Source organism: Benincasa hispida, chromosome 10 (assembly GCF_009727055.1).
Source record: "Benincasa hispida cultivar B227 chromosome 10, ASM972705v1, whole genome shotgun sequence".
In the NCBI taxonomy this organism is placed as follows: Eukaryota; Viridiplantae; Streptophyta; class Magnoliopsida; order Cucurbitales; family Cucurbitaceae; genus Benincasa; species Benincasa hispida.
Genome location: NC_052358.1, coordinates 43,282,355 through 43,307,355, shown reverse-complemented (window position 1 = coordinate 43,307,355; position 25,001 = coordinate 43,282,355). Strand labels below are relative to the sequence as shown.

The 25,001-nt window shown below is 35.3% G+C and overlaps 2 protein-coding genes across 4 annotated transcripts in view; both read left to right on the top strand.

Annotated features, from left to right (window-relative positions):
* The window catches only part of LOC120087880, a 33,940-nt gene extending 21,509 nt beyond the window's left edge, over positions 1-12,431 (top strand). For all 3 annotated transcript variants that reach the window (XM_039044881.1, XM_039044882.1, XM_039044880.1), the window contains exons 12-21: positions 1,269-1,480; positions 1,559-1,674; positions 2,474-2,516; positions 2,606-2,697; positions 5,695-5,743; positions 6,822-6,892; positions 7,153-7,272; positions 7,785-7,885; positions 9,093-9,138; positions 12,069-12,431. In XM_039044881.1, coding sequence (XP_038900809.1) covers positions 1,269-1,480; positions 1,559-1,674; positions 2,474-2,516; positions 2,606-2,697; positions 5,695-5,743; positions 6,822-6,892; positions 7,153-7,272; positions 7,785-7,885; positions 9,093-9,138; positions 12,069-12,119 — 901 coding nt within the window. In that variant the 3' untranslated portion in view covers positions 12,120-12,431. The remainder of the gene's footprint in view (positions 1-1,268; positions 1,481-1,558; positions 1,675-2,473; positions 2,517-2,605; positions 2,698-5,694; positions 5,744-6,821; positions 6,893-7,152; positions 7,273-7,784; positions 7,886-9,092; positions 9,139-12,068) is intronic.
* Positions 12,432-13,856: 1,425 nt separating this feature from the next.
* Positions 13,857-16,853, top strand: LOC120087578 (eukaryotic translation initiation factor 6-2). The gene is made up of 7 exons (XM_039044394.1): positions 13,857-14,017; positions 14,102-14,198; positions 14,315-14,400; positions 14,543-14,587; positions 15,553-15,683; positions 16,100-16,210; positions 16,324-16,853. The coding sequence occupies exons 1-7, from the start codon at positions 14,008-14,010 to the stop codon at positions 16,579-16,581; spliced, it is 738 nt and encodes a 245-aa protein (XP_038900322.1). The 5' UTR covers positions 13,857-14,007; the 3' UTR covers positions 16,582-16,853.
* Positions 16,854-25,001: the final 8,148 nt, after the last annotated feature.

Sequence of the window (25,001 nt, the reverse complement as noted above, 5' to 3'; positions counted from 1 at the left end):
CCCTTGTTGGAGCATTCTTTTAATCAACCCAGTCTTTTGAATGGTAGTTTCTTCAATCAGTTGAGAGGGGACGTAGAATTCCTTGAGTTCATAAAAAGTCCAGTAAGTTCGGTTGATATTCAGAAATTTCTTCTTTTTACGAAGGTGTTAGGAATGTTATTTTGGTTCCAATTTCAACCGGGTCTTAGAAAAGAGGTTGGAGGGTTGTTGGGGAGATGCTGATTGAATTCCGCTGAGATTTCTCACCCCTGTTAAAGTCTTAAATAAGTCATGAGGGTGATTTTGCTTTGCCCCGAAGTTCATGGAATCAATTCTTTTAAAGAAGTCAATGAGGTTCTTTTAGATGAAGTTGGAGGGGGACTAAACTTCTGGTCGGGGACATCTGATGAAAATGGAAGTTGAAGGGACTAGACCAGATCAAGATGTGAAGTTAGAAGAAGAAGTAAATGCTACTTTCGTGGATGATAAGGAAATTGCTTCCAAAATCCAAAGTTCTTACATTATTTTTTTGATTGGTACTGTTTAATGTCTTTATTTGACGTCTGGGTTTGGAAAATTCTAAAAATTGTATTGTAGTGTACGTTATTTTAAGTCTTATTTTTCATGAAAGCACATGCCACATTTAATGATGCCTACTTTCGTTTGTCTTCAGCACTCCAAGTCTCCAATCTTGTAAATCTATTTACTTTTCATGTTGTTTATCAGTAATGAAGCCCGAGAGAAAATGTTCTCCTTTTTGTTTGTGTTGAGATTGTTAGCATGGGAGCAAACGTTCTCCTAAATCTATTATATTGTTCACTTCGAGAAGACTTGGAAGTCCTTGGAAACGTCTGTCAGGGAGAAATCTATTATGGGAATGATATTTTGATATTGTTGTTGGTAATGTTGTTAGGTGTAATGCTGCTTTAAAGAAGCTATTAGTTTCAATGAACTGTTCATGGGTTGGTAAGGATACTGATACATAAAATGGGAAGAAGTTGAGAGCATAGAAATATTATGAAGAATGATGAAACCTTTTAAAAGCTTGAATCAAGTTGCAGTATAACAAGTAGAACTCTCTTAATCTTTTCCAACCTAACAGTTGGCAGCTAATAGTGAATCAAACATTGTTGTACGCTTTGTTACTATTAATAACATGCATTTTCATTTATCAATGATATGTTTCTTTTACCCAAAGAAAAACATGTCTTTTCATTGCTTATGTTCCCCGTGATCTTCTTGATATTTCCTCCAAAACTTACTTCTGATACTCTACTTGGTTCAAACAGTGAAGGAACAAACAAACAGGTGACATTCCGTGAACCTGTAAGCAATAGTGAGATTGATGACCAGGATGTGGTCCACCAAACAGAGAGAGAAACTATCACCAACTGGAGTTCTGGGCAATCCCCTCCTCCTGCCGCTTTTGATGAGCCAAGCTCTTCTCATTCTCCAATTCTGCCTCCAGTTCTCGAGGAACCTTCACCTTCATTTTCTGAAGGCAAATATAATTTTTCTGTCCTTGTTGTTAGCGTGCCAGTAATAGTTCTTATTTAACGGGGTTCACTTTTGGCTTTAGATGATGATCCATTACCTGCTATTGAGGCCCTTCAAATATCTGGCGAAGCCTTTCCAGGACAAGATCTCCAAGCATGTGGATACTCAATTAATGGAACAACTAGCTGTAACTTTGAGGTCCATTTTCATTAGCCCAATTTTCTACCTTTTTTAATCTGCTTTTGCTCTTTGTATCTGGAAGTCTGATGCTTACACTAAAATGAATAGTTACTTATGTTAGTAACTCATTGGATGCGTAACTTTGCTCCGTCTCCATTTTGGAATGAGATATTCAGACCATTCAGTAGTTCTATGGAATGTGGATTTTAATAAATGTCGGAGAAAATTATTTTCCAGTTTCTTGTGGTGTAAAACTTAATGTAGAGCAAAGATTTCATGTGTTAATGCTATAAAAGCTTTGGTGTGGGACATGTTGAATAAAAGCAATCCAAGAGTCTTTGAAAGGAAATATTTAGAGTGGTATGAAGAGTTGATCTAGTTTAGATTCATGCTTCTTTATGGTGTGAAACTTTCAAGTTCATTTACAGTTATTATTTTAATGAAATTTGTTAAAATTGGGAAGCATTCTATTTTTAACCTTTTAGGGTTTGAGGATTTTCTGAATTTCCAGAGAGTGAACGACTATTCTCCAACGGGTTACTATTCTTTCACGTTCAAGTTCATTTACACTTATGCTTTTAAATGAATCCAACCAGTCAAAATGCTCAAGTGGTCTAGTCCAAAGACAAAAATAGTTCTACCTTTTCTCTTTACCCATGCATGACATTTTTCAATATGCTCCTGGATGTTCTTCTGTTACTTTCCAATTTAGGAATGTCAAAACCCTTAAAACGTATGACGCTGCAAACTTCAAGAATTATTGCTGAGCTATTTAACTATTGTTTTGTAAGTAATGGTCCTTGTTTTCAAAATGTAGTGGGTACGCCATTTGGAAGATGGATCTGTAAATTACATTGAAGGTATCACTTCTAATGTGTGTATTACATTTTGTTCCTCACCGCCCACCCCTCTTTAATAAATCTTATGCTGCTTTAAATGATTATAATAGGGGCGAAGCAACCAAACTATCGTGTTACTGCGGATGATGTTGACACCTATCTGGCTATTGAGGTCCAGCCTTTGGATAACAGAAGGCGCAAGGTGCTGTATCTGAGCCATTTTATTTTGTTAGATCTTTAGGTGTTGTTTTTGCTCCGTGTTTGGGTGATGTTTTTGTGTATCATTTTGTATTCTTTTATTTATTCTAAATGAAACCTTGATTTCATACCTCAATGAAATTTGTTTCTTATCAATGATACTAATACTAATACTAATAATAAATAAATAAAATAAATGAAAGCATGATTTAAAGATACCCCCAAACAAAGGAAAAAGGTATCTGGTTTACCAATTAGTTTCTAACTATTGCACTAAAAACACAAATTACCAAAGTACATTGTTTAATCCTCATTCGTATTATGTTTGTTTCTTCATTTGTACTTTGAGCATTAGTTTCTTTTTCATCACATCTTGTTTCCCTTTTTTTTTTAGAAAACATTGTCCAATCCACATTCATGTCCCTCTATGACTCCTGGGTTTGGGCAGTCACTTGGATGTTAGTTCTTGAGTTCATTCTATGGGTATGAAGGAACCTCAACTTCCGTGTCGTGATAGGATCCAACCAGTCCGTAATTGTGGGCGGGGGCCTACAGATCTTGTGTTCCTCTAGAAAATTCATATGAATTTATTGACACAAAATATATGAATTTATTGTTAACACAAAATGTTGTTTTATAGACGTTTCTTTCACTGTAAATTTGCCATTAAGTTCATTCTAAATGGAATAAAATTGTATTTCATTTGCATAGCCTAAGCTGATGAGATAGATGAGTGTGGTCATGTTAGGCCACCCATTAAGATCATTTATAGGAGGGGTAAAGGGGTTAGACAGAGGGGTAGTTGGCTGTGGTCCTGCGTTGTACTTGTTGTTGGGAATGTTGGTATTTATACCTTTGTTTTGGCTAGGGTTAGTTATCTTATGTTTTATTCTTTTGACAAATTGTGCACTCTGCTACATACTTCTTCACATCCGATTTCATTCCATCCCAATACAATTCAGCAGATGGTTGTTTGTATGTTCCCAAGTACCCTGAGTGTCTCCCAATAACCGAATCATGGAAGGTATGGAGTGTCAATGATTCAAATGCGTGGGTGGCCTCATCGGACTAGGCAACCCATTTTTTTTGTCAACCTCGTCACGGTGTGGCAATAGCCCTGTAGTTCGTCACACAACATTTGTAATAACCGGTCAGGTCTAGAAAGTCCTTAGTTCCTTCACGTTATGGGAATGGGCTATTGCACCATGGCACAAATTTTTTCCTCATTTGCTTCGACCCCTCTGGCCAACACCCAATGACCAGATACTCAATCTAGTCTTTCACAAATTGGCATTTCTTTTTATTAGCATACAGGCAATGCTCATGAAGGAGCCAAAAAACCACTGTTAGGTGTTCCAAATGCATGGCCATATCAATTCTATACAAGAATGTCATCAAAGAAAACGAGTAAGAATTTACGAAGGTAGGGGCAAAAAACCTGGTTCATTAGTGCCTGAAACATTGCCGTTGCATTGGTCAACCCAAACGACATGACTAGAAACTCATACTCGTTTCCCATCTCCTTTTGCTACACCCTTATCTGATGGTAACCCGATTTTAAGTCTATTTTCGAGAAAACCGGTGCACCATTAAGCTCGTGTAATAGCTCATCAATCATTGGAATAAGGAACTTGTCTGGCAGTATGGCGTGATTCAACGCCCAGTAGTCCACACAGAAATGCCAAGTCACATCTTTCTTCTTCACTATGATCATTGGGCTGGAAAATGGACTAATGCTCAATCGTCTAATCCCCAAAGTCATCATATCATTATCAATCTTTCAATTTCTGTCTTTTACGCATGCGGGTAGCGGTAGGGTCTTACGTTGATCGGGTCCATATTTGTTTTCAGCTGAATGCGATGATCTATTTGTCGCGCAGGAGGTGACCCATCTGGCATATTGAACACATCATCAAACTCCCGTTGTAACTGGTCGAGCTCTGGTTGGAGTTCCGCTATGGTCTCTGTGACTTCTAACTCTTGGTCCTCTCATGAGATCCCTAGGGCTCGAAAGTCAACCAAAAATCCTTGGTCTTCTAGGTGCCACGTCTTGGCTAACATCTTAAGAGAGATTTTCATCCGGGCTAGTGTCGGGTCTCCCTTGATCACCACCTTCGAATCTCTCATCATGAATGTCATATTTCCTGATGCCTAGCACCGCGATGTGGTTTTTGATATAGGAGAGTTTATTTGAACATCCGGCTCTACCGCCAGAAATCCTTGGCTAAGAAACGTCGTGAGAAACTGGCCCCCAAATTTTTTGGTCCTTTCCGTGTCATGGGCTGTGTGGGAGGGCTCGCTTATTTATTGGATCTTCCGTCCACGACCCAAATCCACTTGGTCTTCCATGTCTCTCAGTTGAAGAAGGTAATCGGCAATCACCACATCATGCAACAAGATCTCTCCCTTTTGAATGATGAATTAGAATGGGTCTTGGAGCTGAGCAGATTGTCACAGATGCGCTGGAGTGAGGCTGAACAGGAGTGGGAATGCCTTGTAGAGTGGAAGGGGCAGGCTGATCATGAAGCTACTTAGGAGTCCCATGCGTTATTCCATTAGCAATTCCTGGATTTCCACCTTGAGGACAAGGTGATTCTTCTGAACGGGGGCAATGCTAGGCCAACCATTAAGAGCATTTATAGGAGGGGTGAAAAGGGGTTTGCACCCCAGACAGAGGGGTAGTTGGCTGTGGTCCCGCATTGTACTTGTTGCAGGAGAATGTCAGTATTTATACCTTTGTTTTGGCTAGGGTTAGTTATCTTGTGTTTTGTGTATGAACATTAGTTCACTATGGAGAGAGCAGCCCTCTTAGTTGGCTGTAGTGTTGCGTAGTTCTCTCATTTTGCTGTGTAATCAAGCTCGTTCCCCCTGTGTTTGGCTTATTATCCTATCTGAATATTGAATAGTAAGGAAGAAACCTCACAGGTCAGGGAGCCAAGTTGGAGTCTGCCTGCTATTTACCCTTGGTTGTATTTATATCTTGCATTCTTTGCCATTGCAGGGAGAGCTTGTAAAGGTTTTTGCCAATGACCACCGAAAGATTACTTGTGGTAAGTTTGTGACTTTAGATCTGGATATATTCTATAATTCATTTATTTGTTTATTTTTACAATAAAAAAAATCCACGACGATATTCTAGACATAAATTTTGTATATTTTACAAGTGGTGTTTGAAAATTGGAGAGTGATTTTAAGATAGTTTCAAGGTTTTGAGTTAATCTTGGTTAGGTGTCCATGTGTTTTTTTATGAAAAGAAGAGGAACCAGGACTTCTCATTGAAGATGTGAAACCCTTCCAGAGACCTTAGCAGGCCCCCAGGGAAAAAAGAAATACGCACATGATGACCCCGAGTTCTAAGAACTTACCCTATTTATAACCACTCAATGCTTACTGTTTTATCTAGTAATAGCAGTTATGCTATTATTGATGGTTAAATCACCCGTCAACCTAAAAGCTTCAGTTGATAGGTTATGCTCAATTTAATTATATCAATTTTTTAATATTCTTCCTCACTTATGACCTTAGAAATTTGTAGAAGATGAAAACAAGTGGAATTTAATATTAACTAAGAAGGAAATGACATTACAGAGGTTCAAACACAGGACCTCTTGCTTTAAAACCATGTTAAAACGTAAATCAACCCAAAAACTTCAGCTGATAGGTTATGGACTTACGGTAAATTTAATTATATTTATACTTCAACACCAACATGCCTCCACTTGTACTCCTAGCATAAGTCAATTAATTAGATTGTCTCCTCTGTTTCTTCTAGAAGAAAAAATTAGACTGTCTCTACTGGAAGCTTTCTTGGTGCACTGGAGTTCTTACCAGCACATGCTTGTTCTAATTAAAGAGTTCTATATATGTATCTTCTTTTTATTATTGGTTGTTCCGTGAGTATGTACATATAGAAACTGAACTTTTCAGTGATGTGTAAAAAGTTACAATAAGTTCTGTATTATCTTTTCTATCATTAAATTTGTCTTTTTCCCCCTCTTTTGCAACTATTAATTTTGTTCTTTTTATGAAAATAAAGGTTGTTAAGAACCTCCGATGATTCTTGTAATAACTCATAAGTGTCCTTTTAGTACCAATTACTGTAACTTACTGTTCCTTTCGTCTCAACAGATCCCGAAATGCAGAACCAGATAGAGAAGACTCTTTATAGTGGTCATGCATCATATAAAGTATCCATGTCGGTATGAGGACATGATTTTATTTACTGTGCTTGCTTGTCTTATTTGTGTTTGTAGATACATGCCTACTCGCACTCGTGCATGAGCTTAATACTTATGATGTATTTGTTCTTTCACTTGTTTTATTTTCTTTTCTTTTGGTTTCCTTGTATTTTGAGCATTAGTCTCTTTTCATTTCTTTAATGAAAAAAAATTGTTTCCTTTTCAAGACTAATAGAATCTTAACTGACCTGATAACTTTCTTTATTTTTACTCCATGGCAGGCTGGATATCTTGATATATGGGAAGGAGCTACACTGTCCATCAAAAGGGAAGGATACAGCATAAAATGTAGTGGGTCTAGTGGTGATGTCATCACAGAAAAGTTTTCTCCAAATACAATTGTACGGTTTCTGTGGTTTCCTCTATTTTTGATATACCATAGAGAAAAGCTAAGCCATCTTCAGTTGTCGAAAACTATTCTGATGAAGTAATCCTGTATCCTTGTATAATGGCATCTAATAGATTACAGTAAGAGAGTTGGTGGAATGGTAGTGTGGCTTTAGAGCAGTTGTCACACAGGATTAGTGAATCATCATTTCCTGACCCTTTTTATTTGCATTTGGATGGAACTGAAAGTTTACCAATCGTGTTGTTCACTATACTCTTGACTGGGAGTTTTCAGCCGTATACTTCAATTTATTTATTTTTAGCTTTTGCCATCAAGAGATTTTGATTTTATTATTTTTCATATGGGTAGGTTTCCTGCCTTGTGATAGGGTTGTCACTTAATCTTTCTTACCTCTTTGTAGTTACTTTTAGTCCATATATTTATTTCTGATCTCAAAAGAATATACTTCTTCACATTGGTCATTCTTTCCCATATAAACATTTATTTATATTTTCATCCATGTAGGTTTCAATTCCATTCGGAAATCCTTCTGAATTTACAATAACTGGCTCTAATAATGTTGAGCATCACTTGCGAGTGGACAACAATTCTGCTGATATTAGCTGGTGAGTAAGGAATGGAATGGATTTTCTCACTGTTGTAATTTGTTGTAACTTATGAACGTTAGGGTGGTCTTGTAATTATCTTTTTCGGAAATTATCTTCTCTTTTATTTTGTGTTATTTGAAGATTTAATTTAGGTTGGATTATTTCCTTCCTTAGTAAGGTTAGGTTATTTCCTTCTTTAATGAGGTCTACTAACCATTATATATGTGTCTGTGAGTGGCTTAGTAAATAATTGAAATTAGAAAGTTTCACTCACAAATTAATTGGTTTCCTTGGAAAGCGTGGGAAAAGAATTTTGCATCGATGTTTAAGGAACAAATTTTAAGTTGGCGAGTTTCTTTAGAAGTGGAGTCTTGCATATGCTATTTTCATGATCATTACTCCATATATGTGCAACTGCACATAAATGTTTTTGTGATAAATGTAAACTGACGTGTATTATAAATACACAAATCGAATTCCCCAATGGCAAATTCTAAACTTGATAAGAACCTTATATTTGTTGATGGTCATGATATTAGATGCAAAGGTTTGATGCTTGCAAAGGGAGAATTTAATTCTACTGAATTGCATCATATTGTAACCGGACAGTTCTTGATGCATGAGCCTGTAAAAGGGTGTGGAGACTAGGATATACTGGACATTTTCCACTAAGTTGATTCTCAGAAGATACTTTGTTATAATTTTCTTGTGCGCCAGTGTACTTTGAATACTACAGATAGAATGCAGAAGACCCAATTCCTCTTGGTGTGTTTTTTGTTGGGAAAAGTAGGAATATATTCATAATATTTTTAATTTGGGTCATAGCAGAAATTGTTGGAGCGTTGTATCAGGATTAGTTAATATCAGATTTCTCGAGTCTGATAAAAAGATATGAACACATTTATTCTTCAAGAAGTAGCCTGATATGATTAATTCTAGTTGAGTTCTTTTTTTTTTTTTTTTTTTTGGTCAGCTTCTGGGAGTTGATAAAAACTTATGTATAATTCTTATTAAATCAGTTAAAAATTCCGTTTGATCGAAAAAGTAATACTTCTTAGATTTTAGTTCATATATTGACAATTTACAGGTGTAGTTTGGGAAGGTATTATTTTGCTTGCATTAGATCAAGTTCTGAGTCTGATTATAGAATGTAATTTGTCTTTATATTGTAATTTTTTCGATTGCATTGTCTGCAGTGATTTATTTATTTATTTTTATTTTGTAGCTGCAGAGATACGATTGTGCTAACCTTGAGATTATTTATTCTAAGGGTATGTCTTCTCATATTTTGTCTCCAATTCTTTGCTTAAAAAGAATGGGATGTAACTTCTGTTTTATTTTCCTTTCGTAGGAGAGATCTTTTACTATAAGGGGTCACTTTGGAAGTATTAATATCTGTGGAAGTATATAAAAGATTTAACTCTAGAAATATATATTATTTAATATATATGTCCAATTAAATAAATTAATTAATTAAAAAATTCAGGACTACAGAAATGAGTTTTTTTAAAATAAATAAATAAATAAACTGAACATTCCTTTCACCGAAAGATGATTGAATATTTTGCTTGACCAAGGAAGATCAATAGCTCTCTCTGTCCTCTACCCTGAATCAACTTTCCTCATATGCAATCAAGCCTGAAAAACTAGTCCTAGTCGAAGAGCTATTGACACCTTTTAGTCTAGTTTGTAGAGAGCCTAGATTGTCTCTTCCTTCTACGATGATATTTAGCCTTCGTTTGACACGGTCCTTTCTTACTTTAGTTCAGGGTTGAGTTTCTCCAGAAAAAGCCAAGATCCTTATCTTAGCTTCTCTGCAATTCAATTTTTTGTATCCGTTCTATATTTTGATATTTCTCTAGTTAGTGTTCTATACTTTCATATTGCTTTTGTTAGTTACAGTGCCTCACACATGGATCTACCCTCTTCATGTAATTCCCACTGTCATTCATATGAATGCGTCCACCTATCCCACTGCCCAATCATGAGCATGCCCTTTTACTCTTGCTCTTCCGAGGATATGTAAATCTAATAATCTCCCTATTATAATGGTACTGAAGGAAAAAGAGGAGGAAATTTTAATTTGTACCCTTAAACTTTACAAGGTGGGTTCATTTTTCCCCCTTAACTTCCAATTTCAATGAATTGGACCATGCACCAGTTGCAACTTTTACCTTTTGTTAGGGCTTCTGTTTGAATGTAATTTTTATAACGTGTTTAATGAATTACAAGAACAAAGGGCATCATTGATGAGACCAAAGGGAGGTGACACTAGGACCAGGTGGTGTGTTTTTTCTTTTAATTAAAAAATGGTGAAATTGGTGAGTTGTTGGAGATCTATCAAAATATCAATTTTGTGCATTTATTTATTTATTACTCTTATTATTATTCGAAATGGTTTGAGTAATAGAAATTTTTTACCTAGTTTTTAAGAGTAAGTTGCAACACTTAACCGGGTCTATGTCCAGTCTAATGAAATTAAAATTGTAGCAAAACTTGACTCACTTTGCCAAAGTTGGGGGTAAAAACTGCATTTTTCTCAAGATAATCTTGCTATGGATGAAAAGAATTTCTATTTCTTGGTATTTTTTCCAAACTGTTGGGTGCTTTCTACTTAAAAAAAATTGCTTATTTATTTTCTCCATTAATTCACTGAGCCTGAAGTTAATCCTTCCTTGAGAGATTGCTAGCCATATATTGCCAGAGGAAAAAATTGAGCTAGAAGATTGGGATGGTGAGAAGTCAGTCTACTGGAGAGGGTTGGGGCAACAAAAATTTGAAGGGTCGTCTAACATAAACCTGATTTTGTATAATTTGTATCGGTTACTGCTTGTGACTGATAATGTAGCAGAAAAGTTAGATTTCAAGATTCTGGGTTTATGTGACTTCAGTGTTGAGCTTATGTAGCTAGCAATATTGGAAAGCTCAGTCTAGGATAAACCAACTCACTAAATATAGGCTGGCTGGTCCTTTCACAATTTCACATTATACAAATGCTTCTATCCCTTGGAGAAATGATGGCACCCTTATGAACATAGTAAAATTGTGGTCCCAAGGACATGCTCATAAAGTTTGTGGTTGTAATGCCTCAAAGCCCAAGATTCGAATCAGGATCTGGAATCCGGATTCAGTACCTAATGGTCCTGGCATTCTACTGCAACACTATCTACTTTTCTTAAAATGCTTCTAAGAGTGAAGACTATCGGCACAAACCAACATGGGTTCTTTCTGCATGCTTTGTTTTCACTCACATATTTTCTAGGAAAATTTCCAATAAGTCATCCAACGTAGAATAGCTCCAAGCTAAGCATGTTCAATTTTGGAGTTCTTACGATCGAGCCACTGAAAAAGAATATGCTCTTTGTTAGTATAGGTAGTAGTTTTCAATTCTTTTAAGTCTTTTATTAGTCATACTTTCATGTGCTAGATCCCATCACATTCGTACATGATCTTAGTTCGTTCATGTACCCCTCTCCTAAACTTAGGTATTACAGTGATGCTGCAAAACTATATGTCCTTTTGATAGATGACTGATGTGAGGCAGGACTGTTCTTACCCAGGAAAGTCGGTGTGTTTGTGCTACCTTTGATTACAAGTATAGATTGTAGAGAACTTATTGGCCCTACTTATGTCCTCCAAGAAGATATGGAGTGGGATCTTTGTAGTCTGAATTCCTTTGCTATGAGAGCTTTATTTCATTTTTTATTAGCGCAACAACGATAAAACGGTTAGGATTTACTCGAGGTTGATCATTCTTAGGGAGCTGTGAGAAGAGAGAACTACATTGAGAGTCTTAAAGGAAGGGAAATGACGAGGATATTAGGGATATTTCTTTTCTTTTGTAATTATATTTAGGGATATTATCCAATCAACTGACATCACCGTGCCCTGCACTAGGAGTTTTCAGTTTACCACTAATGTAATTTTAGTCTGCTTAATCTCCATAAACAAGATCGGAATATCAGTTTGTTGCCAATGTAGTTTAGTCAGGCTTTAATCATAATGGCCTTAGAGTAATTTAAGTTACCAAGCTTGGGAGTATGGAATTTCCTTGATTACTCTGAACTGAGGTACTAGCATTGCAAAATGGCAACAATGTATTTTCCCAAGCTTAATTTTTATGCTGCTTTGTTTTGAGCAACGTTATCCTTGTGTTCGCCTTTATCTTGCGAATTTGATTAAGTTCTACTGTGCTTTGCAGGCTAGCGAGAGAAGAAAAGGAAGAAAGCGAGTTTTGTTCTTTCACAAGTAAAGAATTGTGATTTCAAAGTTTTCCATTGGCGTTTTTCTTTTCTTTCTCTATTTTGTGTCAGCTATGTTGAATTAGTTTTTCTTTTTTATATTCATGAGAATGTATATGGGTAAAATGAGCGTATATGGCTTGGAATGAAATAGGGTCTTCCTCTTGTTTTGGCTACTTTAAATCTTCAAATTCACGTTTCGTTTAGCTTCAGTTATTTATGCTCTGAATAATTTATCATGTTTTGAAGAGTTCTTAGTGCAGCCCTTAACGGGGTTCTAAATTTATCAAAAGAAAGAAATCGTTAGCGAAACAATTTAAATATATTGATTTATTTTTAGCTTTCACATATGAGAGAGGATTCAAACTTTTATGATTTTTTGGTTTGAGGATATAATTTGTTTGTTTTGGCTCTTGTAATGTTAGTACTGTTCATATTTTGAGCTAGGGGGGGACGACAATATCTTGTAAACTATTTATTTACTTAATAACATTTTTTTTTTAATCTTGGTTGACATGTTGACAAGTTTAAATGACATTCTGATTATATCGTTGATCTGAGGTATTAAAAAAAATTGGTGCAATATAACAAATATCACTAATTTGGACTTAATATTAATAATAAAAAGTTTAACCTGTTTGCTGATTTAAATATTTTTTAAGTTCGGCTATAATATTTTAAAGTAGTTCGGCTAAAATTACACATATTAGGTGAATTAACAAGAAATGTGGAATTTCTGGAAGTAAATCTACAAATAAAATTGTTTAATTGGATCTAAAGATATATATGACGAGAACATGTATATTTTGAAATGAGAACAATAATATTAATAAATAAGTAAAGTTAAACCCAAGAGTATTTTGACATGAGGTTTAACCAAATTATAGTGATCGACTTGAAAAAGTCATTTGGTTTTGTATTTTCAAATATTAGAAGGAATTTTGTTTTTATTAATTTTGATTAAAATACTTTTCAAGTTTTTAGGTTTTGGGTCTTGACCTTAGGTTTCTTTTAATCTTTCAGTTTTGAATTTTGTTTCAATTTGGTCCTCATGTTATTTATATTTTTAAAATTGATTATTTGTTAAATGCTCACTTTCAGTTGTATGTCAATTAATTAATTTACAATAATTTTGAAGTGAATTTCTAAAATTAATTGGGCAGTTTTCAAATATAGTAAAATCAACCAATTAATTCACAAATAGAGTAAAATGTTTGTTTATCATCAATAGACAATGATATTTTGTTTTATTTAAAATTATTTCTTGCACTTTTATCATTTAAAACAATTATTTGAATTAATTTTAATAGTAATAAAAAAATAGTGAAACTTAACCAAGTGTGTGTATATATATAAATTAAATTAATTAATAAACATTAACACTATAAAATAAAAGTGAGGCTTAAGTGAAAAATCAAGTTAAAAAAACGTAAATCTTGAATCTTAGAGACCAAGTTGAAATAAAAGTTAAATTTCAAGGATAAAACTATTACATAGTAAAATTTAAGGACTAAATTGAAATCAAACTCAAAACCTAAAAGATCGGTAGCATTTAAAAAATCTAGAATCAAATATAGAAATAAAATTGTCAAAAAAGATATATATTCTTTTGGAAAAAAAAAATAAAACAAAAGTGGACTGTGAAAAGAATTACTTGATCCGAAAGAAACAGCAAAACGGTGTCGTTGTTGAAGTCCACCGAACCAATTTCAAGTGGCCAACTTGGGCTCGTTTCTGCCGTGGTGCCCACTCAAATTTGCATTATATCAATAATAATAATCATAATAGAAAAATTAAGGGTTCCAAAGAACAATTGAGGATTCAAACTTCGGCGGTTGCATTGCAAACTGCAATCGCAAGGGACTTCTTCGAGTCTTCAAGGTTTATCCTCTGCTAATCATGGCGACCAGTGAGTTTCCTGTTTTTTCTGTTTTCTTCCTCGCCCACTTTTATTATATGCCTTTTTAAGCATATTCTTTGTATGCTTCTTTAGGGCTTATGTTTGAGAATTCATGTGAAATTGGGGTTTTCTCCAAGCTCACTAATGCTTACTGCTTGGTTGCAATTGGTGGCTCTGAGAATTTCTACAGGTTTTTTCTTTTTCCTTTTCCTGTTTACTGACTGTGTTCCTCTGGAATCAATTTTTCACAAATTTTAATTTTAATTTTTTTTTTTTTTTTTTTTTTTTTTTTTTTTTTATGTTTAGTACCTTTGAAACTGAATTAGGTGGTGTCATTCCGGTTGTTAAAGCATCTATTGATGGCACTCGCATTATTGGTCGTCTATGTGCTGGTTTGTAAAACTCACTTGCATTTTCTTTTTCATTATTTGCTTCATCTTTTAAGAGAAGGGTACCCATCAATGATGTGAGGCCCAAACTTCTTTATGTTCATGTTTCGATAACATTGTTTATTGTTTTTATTTCATACTGTAGGAAACAAAAATGGGCTTCTTGTACCACACACCACTACTGACCAAGGCAAGCTTCTTTTCTATCTTGCCATATCACACTTTTAATTTAATAGTTGGGGTATATAACTGCAGCACCACATCTATTTGAATAACTTGGAGTATTGAATCGGAGGCTAATGGAATTAAAAACAATATGCCTTAAAATTTTGACTAGATTAGATGGTCATTTGATCTATTTTTTTGTACTCGTGATGTCTGACGCTACCCATTTACACAATACAATTGTAAATGGTTACCACCTTTGCCACCTTGATCAAGAGTCTCGGATTATTGTCATTTATGATTGCATTGTGAGTTTGAATTATTAAATTCTGTATCTCTATTTTATGGTGTTGATGAAGCCTAAACATTTCTTAGGTAATCCTAGCTGTTACTACCAAATTGATAAGCTTGTCAACTTTTTTAGATCAACACATTGGTTGTTCTGTTTTCCACTACTTCCTTTTATGTAATCTCATGACCAATTGGTGAAGTGTGTTTTTTTTTTCTTTTTTTTTTTTTGTAATCCATTGGATAGATTCTCCTCTTTTGTAATTTTTATCTCATCAATGAAATGTTACTATTTCCTATTATAAAAAAAAATAATCTTAGAAGTATTAATATCTTGGTGGGCAGACTGGCAGTAATGATGAGAAATATGCATGTATTTTTTTTTTTTTTTTTTTTTAATGAAAAAGGATGAGAAATTCATTACACAAATGTTTATGAAGTTTATGAATATATCAACTACATCACTGTGCAATAATCAATTCATGTCCTGCACATGATGCCTGAAACTTTAAGCATTTCCATTATTAAACGTGTGTTTATACAAGTTCCTTTAGTGAGGACGCATCATGAAAATAAAGTTTGTACTCTGTTCCGATTTGCATGAAATTCTTCTAGATGTTCTTTAGTTTATGTTATTTGGTGATGATGTGTATGGCCAAATTATTTAGTTGACATTATGTTCCTATTTTTTATGTTTTGAAGAACTCCAGCACTTGAGGAATAGCCTACCTGACCAAGTTGTTGTTCAACGTATACAAGAGAGACTGTCTGCTCTGGGGAATACAATTGCTTGTAATGATCATGTTGCTCTCACACATACTGATCTTGATCGGGTATTTTTTTTCACTTATCCTTCCTACTTCACATTATGTTTCTAATGTCACTTTCTGCATCACCATCAGATTGTTTAGCTTGCAATCTCTTGAACAGTGTTCTCTCATTTCAATCTGGACATTTCATATCTCTTTAATATCCTGGTTTCTAGAAAATGTTCATGAAAGAGCTCGTCCCTGCCTCAAACGCAATAACTTCTTTTGAGCAGTGTAGGTAATTTATGAACTGAGTGTCAATGTTGAACACACATCCAAATAAAGACAAGACATGGTACATAATATGGACTCTATTGCTTTGAGTCTTCTTATAAAATGTATTCTTTCAAATTATACTTTTGGAACTTGAGACTGCTTTAGTTATGTCATCCATTCCTCCTTTTCTTCTAAAAGAATCAAGTTCTTCTCTCATTGATCAGGAAACTGAAGAGCTTATTGCTGATGTTCTTGGAGTAGAGGTCTTTAGGCAGACAGTAGCGGGCAATGTTCTGGTGGGAAGCTACTGTAGCTTCACAAATAGGGGTGGCTTGGTAATATTCACCTTCCCGGCTCCTCAACCAAGTCTAGTCTCCATATTTGAACTTACCTTTAACTTCATGTAAAACAATTCCCTCAAAGTTGGAATTATGCAAATATTTGGCAGGTTCATCCACACACATCTGTTGAAGATTTGGACGAGCTGTCAACCCTTCTTCAGGTCCCTTTAGTTGCTGGAACCGTGAATCGTGGAAGTGAAGTGATTGCTGCTGGATTGACAGCAAATGACTGGACTGCATTTTGTGGTTCGGATACCACTGCCACTGAGTTATCAGTCATCGAGAGCGTTTTCAAATTGAGAGAGGCTCAACCAAGTTCCATTGTTGAAGAAATGAGGAAGTCGTTAATAGACAGTTATGTGTGAGGAGTCTCTTCTACTACACCTAAGATCTTGAAAGCAATTAATTGTCATTACTCTTGTGTTCTTTTCCTTCTATTATATTTAACAACTTGGTGAGTATGAAATTCGACCAAGCAATTAGTGTTTTGGTTAAAATTTATACCCGTATTTGCTATTATAAATCTGTTCTATATTTGTAATGATCAAACAAAATATTAAGGCTACCTACTACTCGAGTAACCGAAAGGCGAGGAACAGGAAATATTATTCATAAGAAAATGTTGAATTACATTGTCCGATCTCTTTCTTTATTTGTTGTGCCATAAGACCTAATGAAAATGTCAGATCGATAAGCTTACTATTTACTCTTCTAAGTGAACCGTAAGAATTAAACTTCCTGTTTTAGAGTATTTTCCTCTCTCTATCTCTCTTTGTATTCCCCTCTCCTATTTATGAAAAGAATTTAGTAGGCAGCAAAGTTATGTTGCTCAATCAACTAGTATCACAATATGAATTTTACCTATTCATGTATTTTTGGTTCAACTTGTTCATGTTCTTACATTGAAAATAAATGACCGATTCCTTTTAAGTATTGATTTAAACTTAAACAATGTAATTTCGCTCGCGCACCGACTTAAGTAAAACCTAATTCATAATTGGAGAACTACTTAACAAACAATCTATAATTAGTAGAACAATATTTTGAACCATACGTTTGTTTCTTAAAATAAATAATATAATAATAATAATGTTTCCATCTCTATTGGCACTGGCGGAGAAACCATGTCAACATCTCTTTATGACAATAAAATTCAAGCTCTGTAGAAATAAATGTCTTTGCACTATGAGTCCACTCTTAAAGGTGTTAAGCATGGAATACAATCAGAAAACAAACAAAGTTTCTAAGTTAATATTTAAACTAACATATAAAAATGATTTGTTTTTTTTTAAAAAATGTTTTTTTTTCTTTAGTCAATCTAAATAGGTTGGTTTTTATTTCAATAAATAATTTAGGCTTTTCAAAACACTTTAAAAATGACTTTTCAATAAGTAATTTAATCTTTTGTCAATTTTGTGTATTATGAACTACCAAAAGGAAAGAGATGATTGTTTGCCAAAGCCCCACCTTGCAATTATATTTCTTGGCGATAACCTCGACCCGTAACTCATAATTAATGCCCATCAATTCAATGGCCCACCTTGCAATTTGTAACTTCAATTATTACTGTGAAGTATCTTGACAACCAAATTACTTGTCAGTGATTCATCTTATGTTCCCTTGTAGAACAATGATACAAAACCAGAATAGATATCAATCACTATAAAGTTCAGATAGAAACAGGCCAAAAAAAACAAAAGAGAAGTTGACAAAGGCTTTTGAAGATTCAAAAAAGGAGGAGCAAAGTTATGTGTGTACAATTGGGGAATACACTGGGAAAATTCAAAGAAATTGATGTGTAAGCATTATAGAGATAGAAAAGCATATGGGATTTTAAAGCTTTATTTGATCACATAGGTTGACGCTGGCAAAGATTTGAAGAAGTCAAACAAAGCCACTGCTTTAGCAAAGCATATGGAGCAGTGAATAATTTTTGAAAGATAAAAAACACTTCAGGGGCGTTTGAAAGATTGAGAGAGTTAGAAAAGCCCCACCCGGTGTTTGTTTGGCTGATTAAAAGAAAACGGTGAGTTTAATAACCCATCATTTACTCTCCAACATTTCGACTCGTTTTCATCATGCATTTTCATTACTCTCCCCTTTACTCACTTGTTTCTCTCTCTCTTCTCATCTTCTCCCTTCTTTTGCCGTTCGGTTCGTCTTCTTTCATCTCATCTCTTATTTTTTCCTCTGGCTTGTATGAGTTGTATTCTCCTGATTTCATTCTATATTTGCATTTTCTTGTTGAACTTTGCGTTTCTCTTCTTCGATTTTCTTTGTATGACTATCTTTTTGTAGATCTAGTAGATATGAACGGTGACGTTTGTCCTGCCTCGCTGGGGCATCATTGCGAAATAGAAGTCTTTTTCACTTAGGGTACTTGGAAACTATTTTGCTAAAACTAAAATTGGTGTTAAAATGTGGTATTGCATAGACTTATTAAGTTTGTTCTGTTTTTAGCAACGTTAATATGGCCACCGCTACATTAGCTCTACTTAGTGCCAATAAACTGACTAGTGAGAGTTATGCTAGTTGGAAACATACAATCACAAAAATTTTGATCATCGATGATCTCATGTTCAACCTTATGGAGGAGTGTTCTCCTATTCCACCTCCTAACGCCGCTCGAAATGTTCTTGAGGCCTATGAGCGTTAGACACGGGCGAATGAGAAGGCCCGAGCCTATATCTTGGCCAGTCTTAACAACATTTTAGCCAAGAAGCATGAGCCTATGGTTTCAACGCGTGAGATTATAGAGTCCTTGCGAGGAATGTTTGGACAACTGTCTGGATAGCTTAAGCACGAGGCCCTTCAATGCATCTTCAACTCCAAAATGGAGGAAGGCACCTATGTTCATGAACACGTGCTTAACATGATGGTCCACTTCAATGTGGTGGAGATGAATGGGTCTCGGATCGATGAGGGCAGCCAGATTAGCATTAACCTGCATTCGTTGTCGGATAGCTTCCTGCACTTTGTTAGCAATGTGATTCTTAATAAAGTCGACTATACCCTTACAACTCTCCTCAACGAGTTGTAGACTTTCCAATCCTTGCTAAAAAGTAATTAAAAGAGAGGAGGTGAGATAAATGTTGCTTCATCTTCAAAGACGTTCCATAGAGGTTCAACCTCAGGAACAAAGTCTGCACCTTCTACTTCTAACACTACTAAGTGGAAGAAGAAGATAGGTGGTAAGGGGAAGGGGAAGGGGAAGGGGAAGGGTAGGTGTCTGGCGTCAGTTGACAAGGGAAAGTGTTTCCACTGCAACCAGGACGAGCACTGGGAGAGGAATTGTCCTCACTGGTTGAAGGAGAATAAGGCGGCCAATATGATTTACTAGTTTTGGAAACTTGTTTAGTGGAGAATGATGATTCTGCCTGGATTATTGACTCCGGCGCCACTAATCATGTTTGTTTTTCTTTTCAGGGGATTAGATCCTAGCGGCAGCTAAAGGTTGGTTAAATAATGTTTATGTAGTTCCTGAGTTGAAAAGGAACTTAATTTCTGTAAAATGTTTGATACAGTGTAAATATACTCTTAATTTTCAATTGAATAAAGTGTTTATTCATAAAGATGGAGTTGAGATCTGTTCAGCATATCTGGAAAATAACTTATATGTGTTAAGTGAAGGAACCCTTAAACAAGAGTATCCATGAGCGAAAGCGGATCTTTCCGATTTCATTGTGACATAATTACCACACATACATTCTAACAAATAGATATGCATTATAACACTAATTACAGGCATGCTTTAACAGATAATATACAAAAGACTGAGAGAAACGTACCAGTTGAATACTTTCTTCAATCAAACTCAGTCCAACGAAAGTGAACTCCTCTACGCTTCTTATCGTCCAACAAACAGTTGCCTACCAGTACCACAGTCGTCTACACAATCGGCATCGCACGAATTAACAGCAGCTGGGGGCGACACCACCACTCGAAGCCCTTGGTATTCTCGGAGTGAGAATCCAAAGGATGGACTTTGATGGAATTGGTAGAGGGAAGGAGGAAAAGCGATCGCGTAGAACGTACAAGCAAGTGAGAGAAGAGTATCGTATAGTCGGGTGCTTGACGTTTAGAAAAAGGTATAAGATCGTGTAGGTTTTGCTAAGCGATCATTTAGCAAAAGGTAAGTGATCGTTTAGGTCTGCTCAGCGCACTAAGCGATCATTTAGAAAAGGTAAGTGATCGTTTAGAAATCCCGGGCGATCGTTTAGTGCGGGTGTGCCATCGTTTAGGACGATGGGCGCTATCGCATAGGCCCTCAACACTAAGCGATCGTATAAATTCACACCGTGAGTGATTTTCTTGCATTCTTTTTCATGTATCAAAAATGAAAACAATTTTCATTTTATTCTTCAGTTACAAGAACTGAATTTGATCTTCTCACTTTCGCACGATTCCGGAGAAATACTCGGCCAATTATCTCATAACCGCCTAATTAATTAAATAATGAATATAATCATATTATATTCTTAACCCTAATAGATAATAATCACCATATATCTACTATAGTATTTTCTCCTCTATTTGATATAAAACATATTTATATCCAATTCTCCAAAGTAATGTATCTCATACATTTAGTCAATTATATCATTATATAATTAACCAGTTCAATTTATATCATATATAATCGACTCCCTCTTGTCAATTAAACATTTGAAACTGATCCAAAATCTGATTCTCAACTTTATCCAAGCTACCAAGGGGACTTTATGGACCTAGTGGCTGAAGGCTTCAACGGTACGTGAATAGCTTACTAAATTCCTTGAGCCACGAGATCCACCATTTGTTAACTGCCAGACATTCCACTAAAGACCGACAACTGAACTGTTCTTACCACATATATATTTTTGTGTCCATCGGATATAACCAATCATGAGTACGATGACCTTCACAGATGCTCGTAAGTACAGCTGGGCCAATTTACCGTTTTTCTCCTGTAGTTACATCTCACTTCTTAAGTACCGCTAATACCTCTAATGAATAATACAACATAGTCCAACTATGTGTGAATATCTCTTGGGCCAAGAGAAGGTGTGTGGCGCAACATCGTTCAAGCCCTGGAATCAGCCCTTAAGGGAGCTATCTATCTACTTGCCCCTACTTTGGGAAAGGAATGAATTCCATCTTGTGTAGCTGAGTTCCCAACTCTCAAATCAGACGAAACCCCAAAGTGGTAGGTTGGAGTCGGCGAACTGGCCACTCGCATCCATACAAATTAAAGGACCGCCCTCAATGGCAAGAGTTCCCAACTCATTCAGGATTGAGGTCATGTTACTTATGTCATCCTAGTTAAGTGAAGTCTCTATCATGAACGATGTTATATAACGAGACATTAACACTTCGTGGTCAGGTCTTGTACTAAGACGCCAACGCTCGCATGCCCCCTATACGAATGATCAGGATCAGACCATTTGTGACAAGTTACAACACTTATAACTATTCCACAAAGCGGGCCACATCCATAGCATTACCGGGATAAGGTTTCCCTCCTATATCCATATACTACTAACCAGTTTGGTTATCGCTTAAGACATGATTCACTTGTATGTCACCACATACATGCTTAAGTTACATAAAGATAACCAGGGATTTTAGGTTTATTGGTTGTGGTAAAGCAAATAAAACATTCAACTAAGCAAAATCAAGAAGTGAAGTAAAATATCATATATTATACATCACAAGTGTTCGTACAAACTGTTTACAAACTATAGGACACGAGACTTTAGGGCATTAACCCCAACACTACAGTCGTTAGCAACGAGTTCCCTCCATAACATAGAGATGTTTAAAATTGTCGTAATTGCCAGTTATCAATTATATTTGCCCTATTATTTTTTCTCTTGCTAATATCTTCTTCTTCTTCGTGTATGTACTATTTATTTTGATCATTATATGTGTTTATTCTTCGTCTCTTATGAAGGAAATCAAACCAGAGAATTTTCATGAGCAGCGGAAAGATCGTTCCAAATTCCATTCAGATTGAACACAAATAATTACAGTCTCAAACAGAAACTAACAGGTTATGCAACCATAGAAATTACAACATGCTATACGATGATACAAGGGATAGAGGATGTATATTTTTGAAGAACCATTCTTCAAGAATCCCTCGCTCAGAATACAATGCGTCCACAGTAACACTCGAACGTAACGAACAGAAACACCAACAGCACGAACAACGAACACAGCTAACAGCTCCTCGAACCCAATCGAGTCCAACTCGATTCACGAACTGAGTAAGGATACCACCACAATGGTTACCTCGGTGTGAGAATCCAGGAGTTGTGGGTTCTGTATGATCTTGGCTTAAGGAAGAGACTGGAGGTCTACAATCGAGTAAACGATCGAGCAAGTGGGAGATAAAAAACTAGTCTATCGCATAGACGATGTGCTCGATCGTTTAGTAAACTGAAGCCTATTGCATAGACTTTGCTACTTGATCATGTAGTTATTATTAGCTGAGTGACTATCGTATAGTCAACTCTACACGATCGTTTAGTCTTTGTCAACACTATCGCTTAGTGAAACTCTTTCACTTGATAGCTTGTCTCCGTGAGAACTTTCTGAATGAAGCAACTCTCAAATTTAGGAAAATAATTTTCCTTTTATCTCACAGTTACCATAAAACTTCCAATAACCTCCCATTCAATCAATTATTAGAGAAAAATAAATTAATTATCATATAATTAATATATTATAAGTAAATATGATAACCAACTTATCATATTATATTTATAACCTATAGTTTTAATATTTCTTCTCATGGAACATATAGACTATAGTTCTTTTTCTATTTTATGGTACTTAATGTAAATTATATTTACATTAATTCCTCCACTTAATGTATCTCATACATTACACCAATTATATCACATATAATTGAATTTCCTCTTGTTAATTTGAATGTTTCAAACTAACCCCAAAATCTTATTCTCAACTTGAACTCATTAAGCTACCAAGGGGACCTTATGAACCTGTAGCTTAAAACTCCAACGGTACGTGAATAACTGACTAAACTCTTTAGTCACGAGATCCACCATTCGTTAACTGTCGAGCACTCCACTAAAGACCGACAGCTGCACTTTTCTCACTACAGATATATTTCTGTGTCCATATTAACGAATCAACAGTGCGATAATCCTTCACAAATCGCTCGTAAGTACAGTTTAAACCAATTTACCATTTTGCCCCTGTAGTTACATCTAACTCTTTAAGTACCACTGATCCCTCTAATGAACAATAAGTCATAGTCCTACTATGACTAGGTCCTCTCTTCCAAAGAGAGGATGTGGCCACTATGTTCAAGACCCGGAATCAGCCCTTAAGGGAGCAAGCTAACTACTTACCCCTGCTTCGGGGAAAAAGTGAATTCCGTCTTATATAACTGAGTTTCCAACTCCCCAATCAGACAAATCCTAAAAAAAGTAGGCTTGTTGAATTGGCAATCTGACCACTCTCACCCACACTAATCAAAGGATCGCCTTCATAGACAAGAGTTCCCAAAACACTCAGGATTAAGGTTAGTCACCTATGGTCGTTTTAGTGATATGTAAGTCTCAATTATCAACGGCGTTATATAAAGAGACTAATCATCTCGTGGTCCGATCTTATACAAACTCTTTGTATAGGACACCCCCACTCAAATGTCTCCATATGAATGGTCAGGATCATACCATTTGTAGCATGTTACAATACTTGTAACCATCTACAAAGGGGGTCGTATCCGTAGTGTCACCAGAATAAGGTATCCCTCATTTATCCTTATACTAGAAACCTTTTAGGTTATTACTTAAGGCATGATCCACTTGTATGTCTCACATACATGCTTAAGTTTACCTGAAAAAACCACGGATCTTAGTTTATTGGATATGAGTAAATGCAAATAAAATAACATTTATTTTATTAATAACAATGTGTACAAACTGTTTACAAACTACGAGACTATGGGGGAATTAGGATGCCAATCCCAACATCTTATAACTTGTTTTCACTTCTGTTATGTTATTACAACCAAATCTCTGTTATTTTTTTCCCATTTCTATTCTATTTACTTCTTTGTCTCTATTCTTTCTTCTTCTATTTCGTCTCTATCTTCCCTACTTTTTTTCCCATATCTTCTCTTGTCGCTTCAATAATAAATCATGTGTCCTTCCCTTGACCTTTTTTCTGCTTTTCCATCAAAATTGGACGACGAGTAAATTCTTGGTAAGGGATACTGACCATGTTATTGGAGCTTGGTGGAGGGTTCAATCCACCCTACAATAGGTTTGTTTTCTATCTTTTTTCCTAATTTTTTAGTACAATTTCATATTCGATTTTACTTATTTCAGTAATTAGATTAAAAACTTTGCTTTCTTGTTTTCGTTTCAAATTATTGCATATTTGTTTCTCCTTCTGTTTTGTGGACTGTTTTGTAATTTCTTCCTTCATACATAGTCAATTTGTTTGGTATTTTTCATCTCATCAATGGCTATTTTTTGTTCCATTGAAAATGTCTTCAGTATTCAACTAAATTTAGTTTTCATACATTGAAATTGAACTTCAGTTTTACAAATGTTGCAACTGTTTATTTTGTTTGTTTGGAGTTGGATTTGTTCCAATGAAAGAGTTATACCAAATCCAAAGGCCCTCTAATCTTTATTCTTATGTCCATTTACATGTGAGATATTATGTTGTATTTAATTCAACCACCCAATTAATATTGATCTGACCATTACTTACTTTATTTATGTTTAAGCTAACTCTCTTTCTTATGGGTTCAATGAAGCTACTA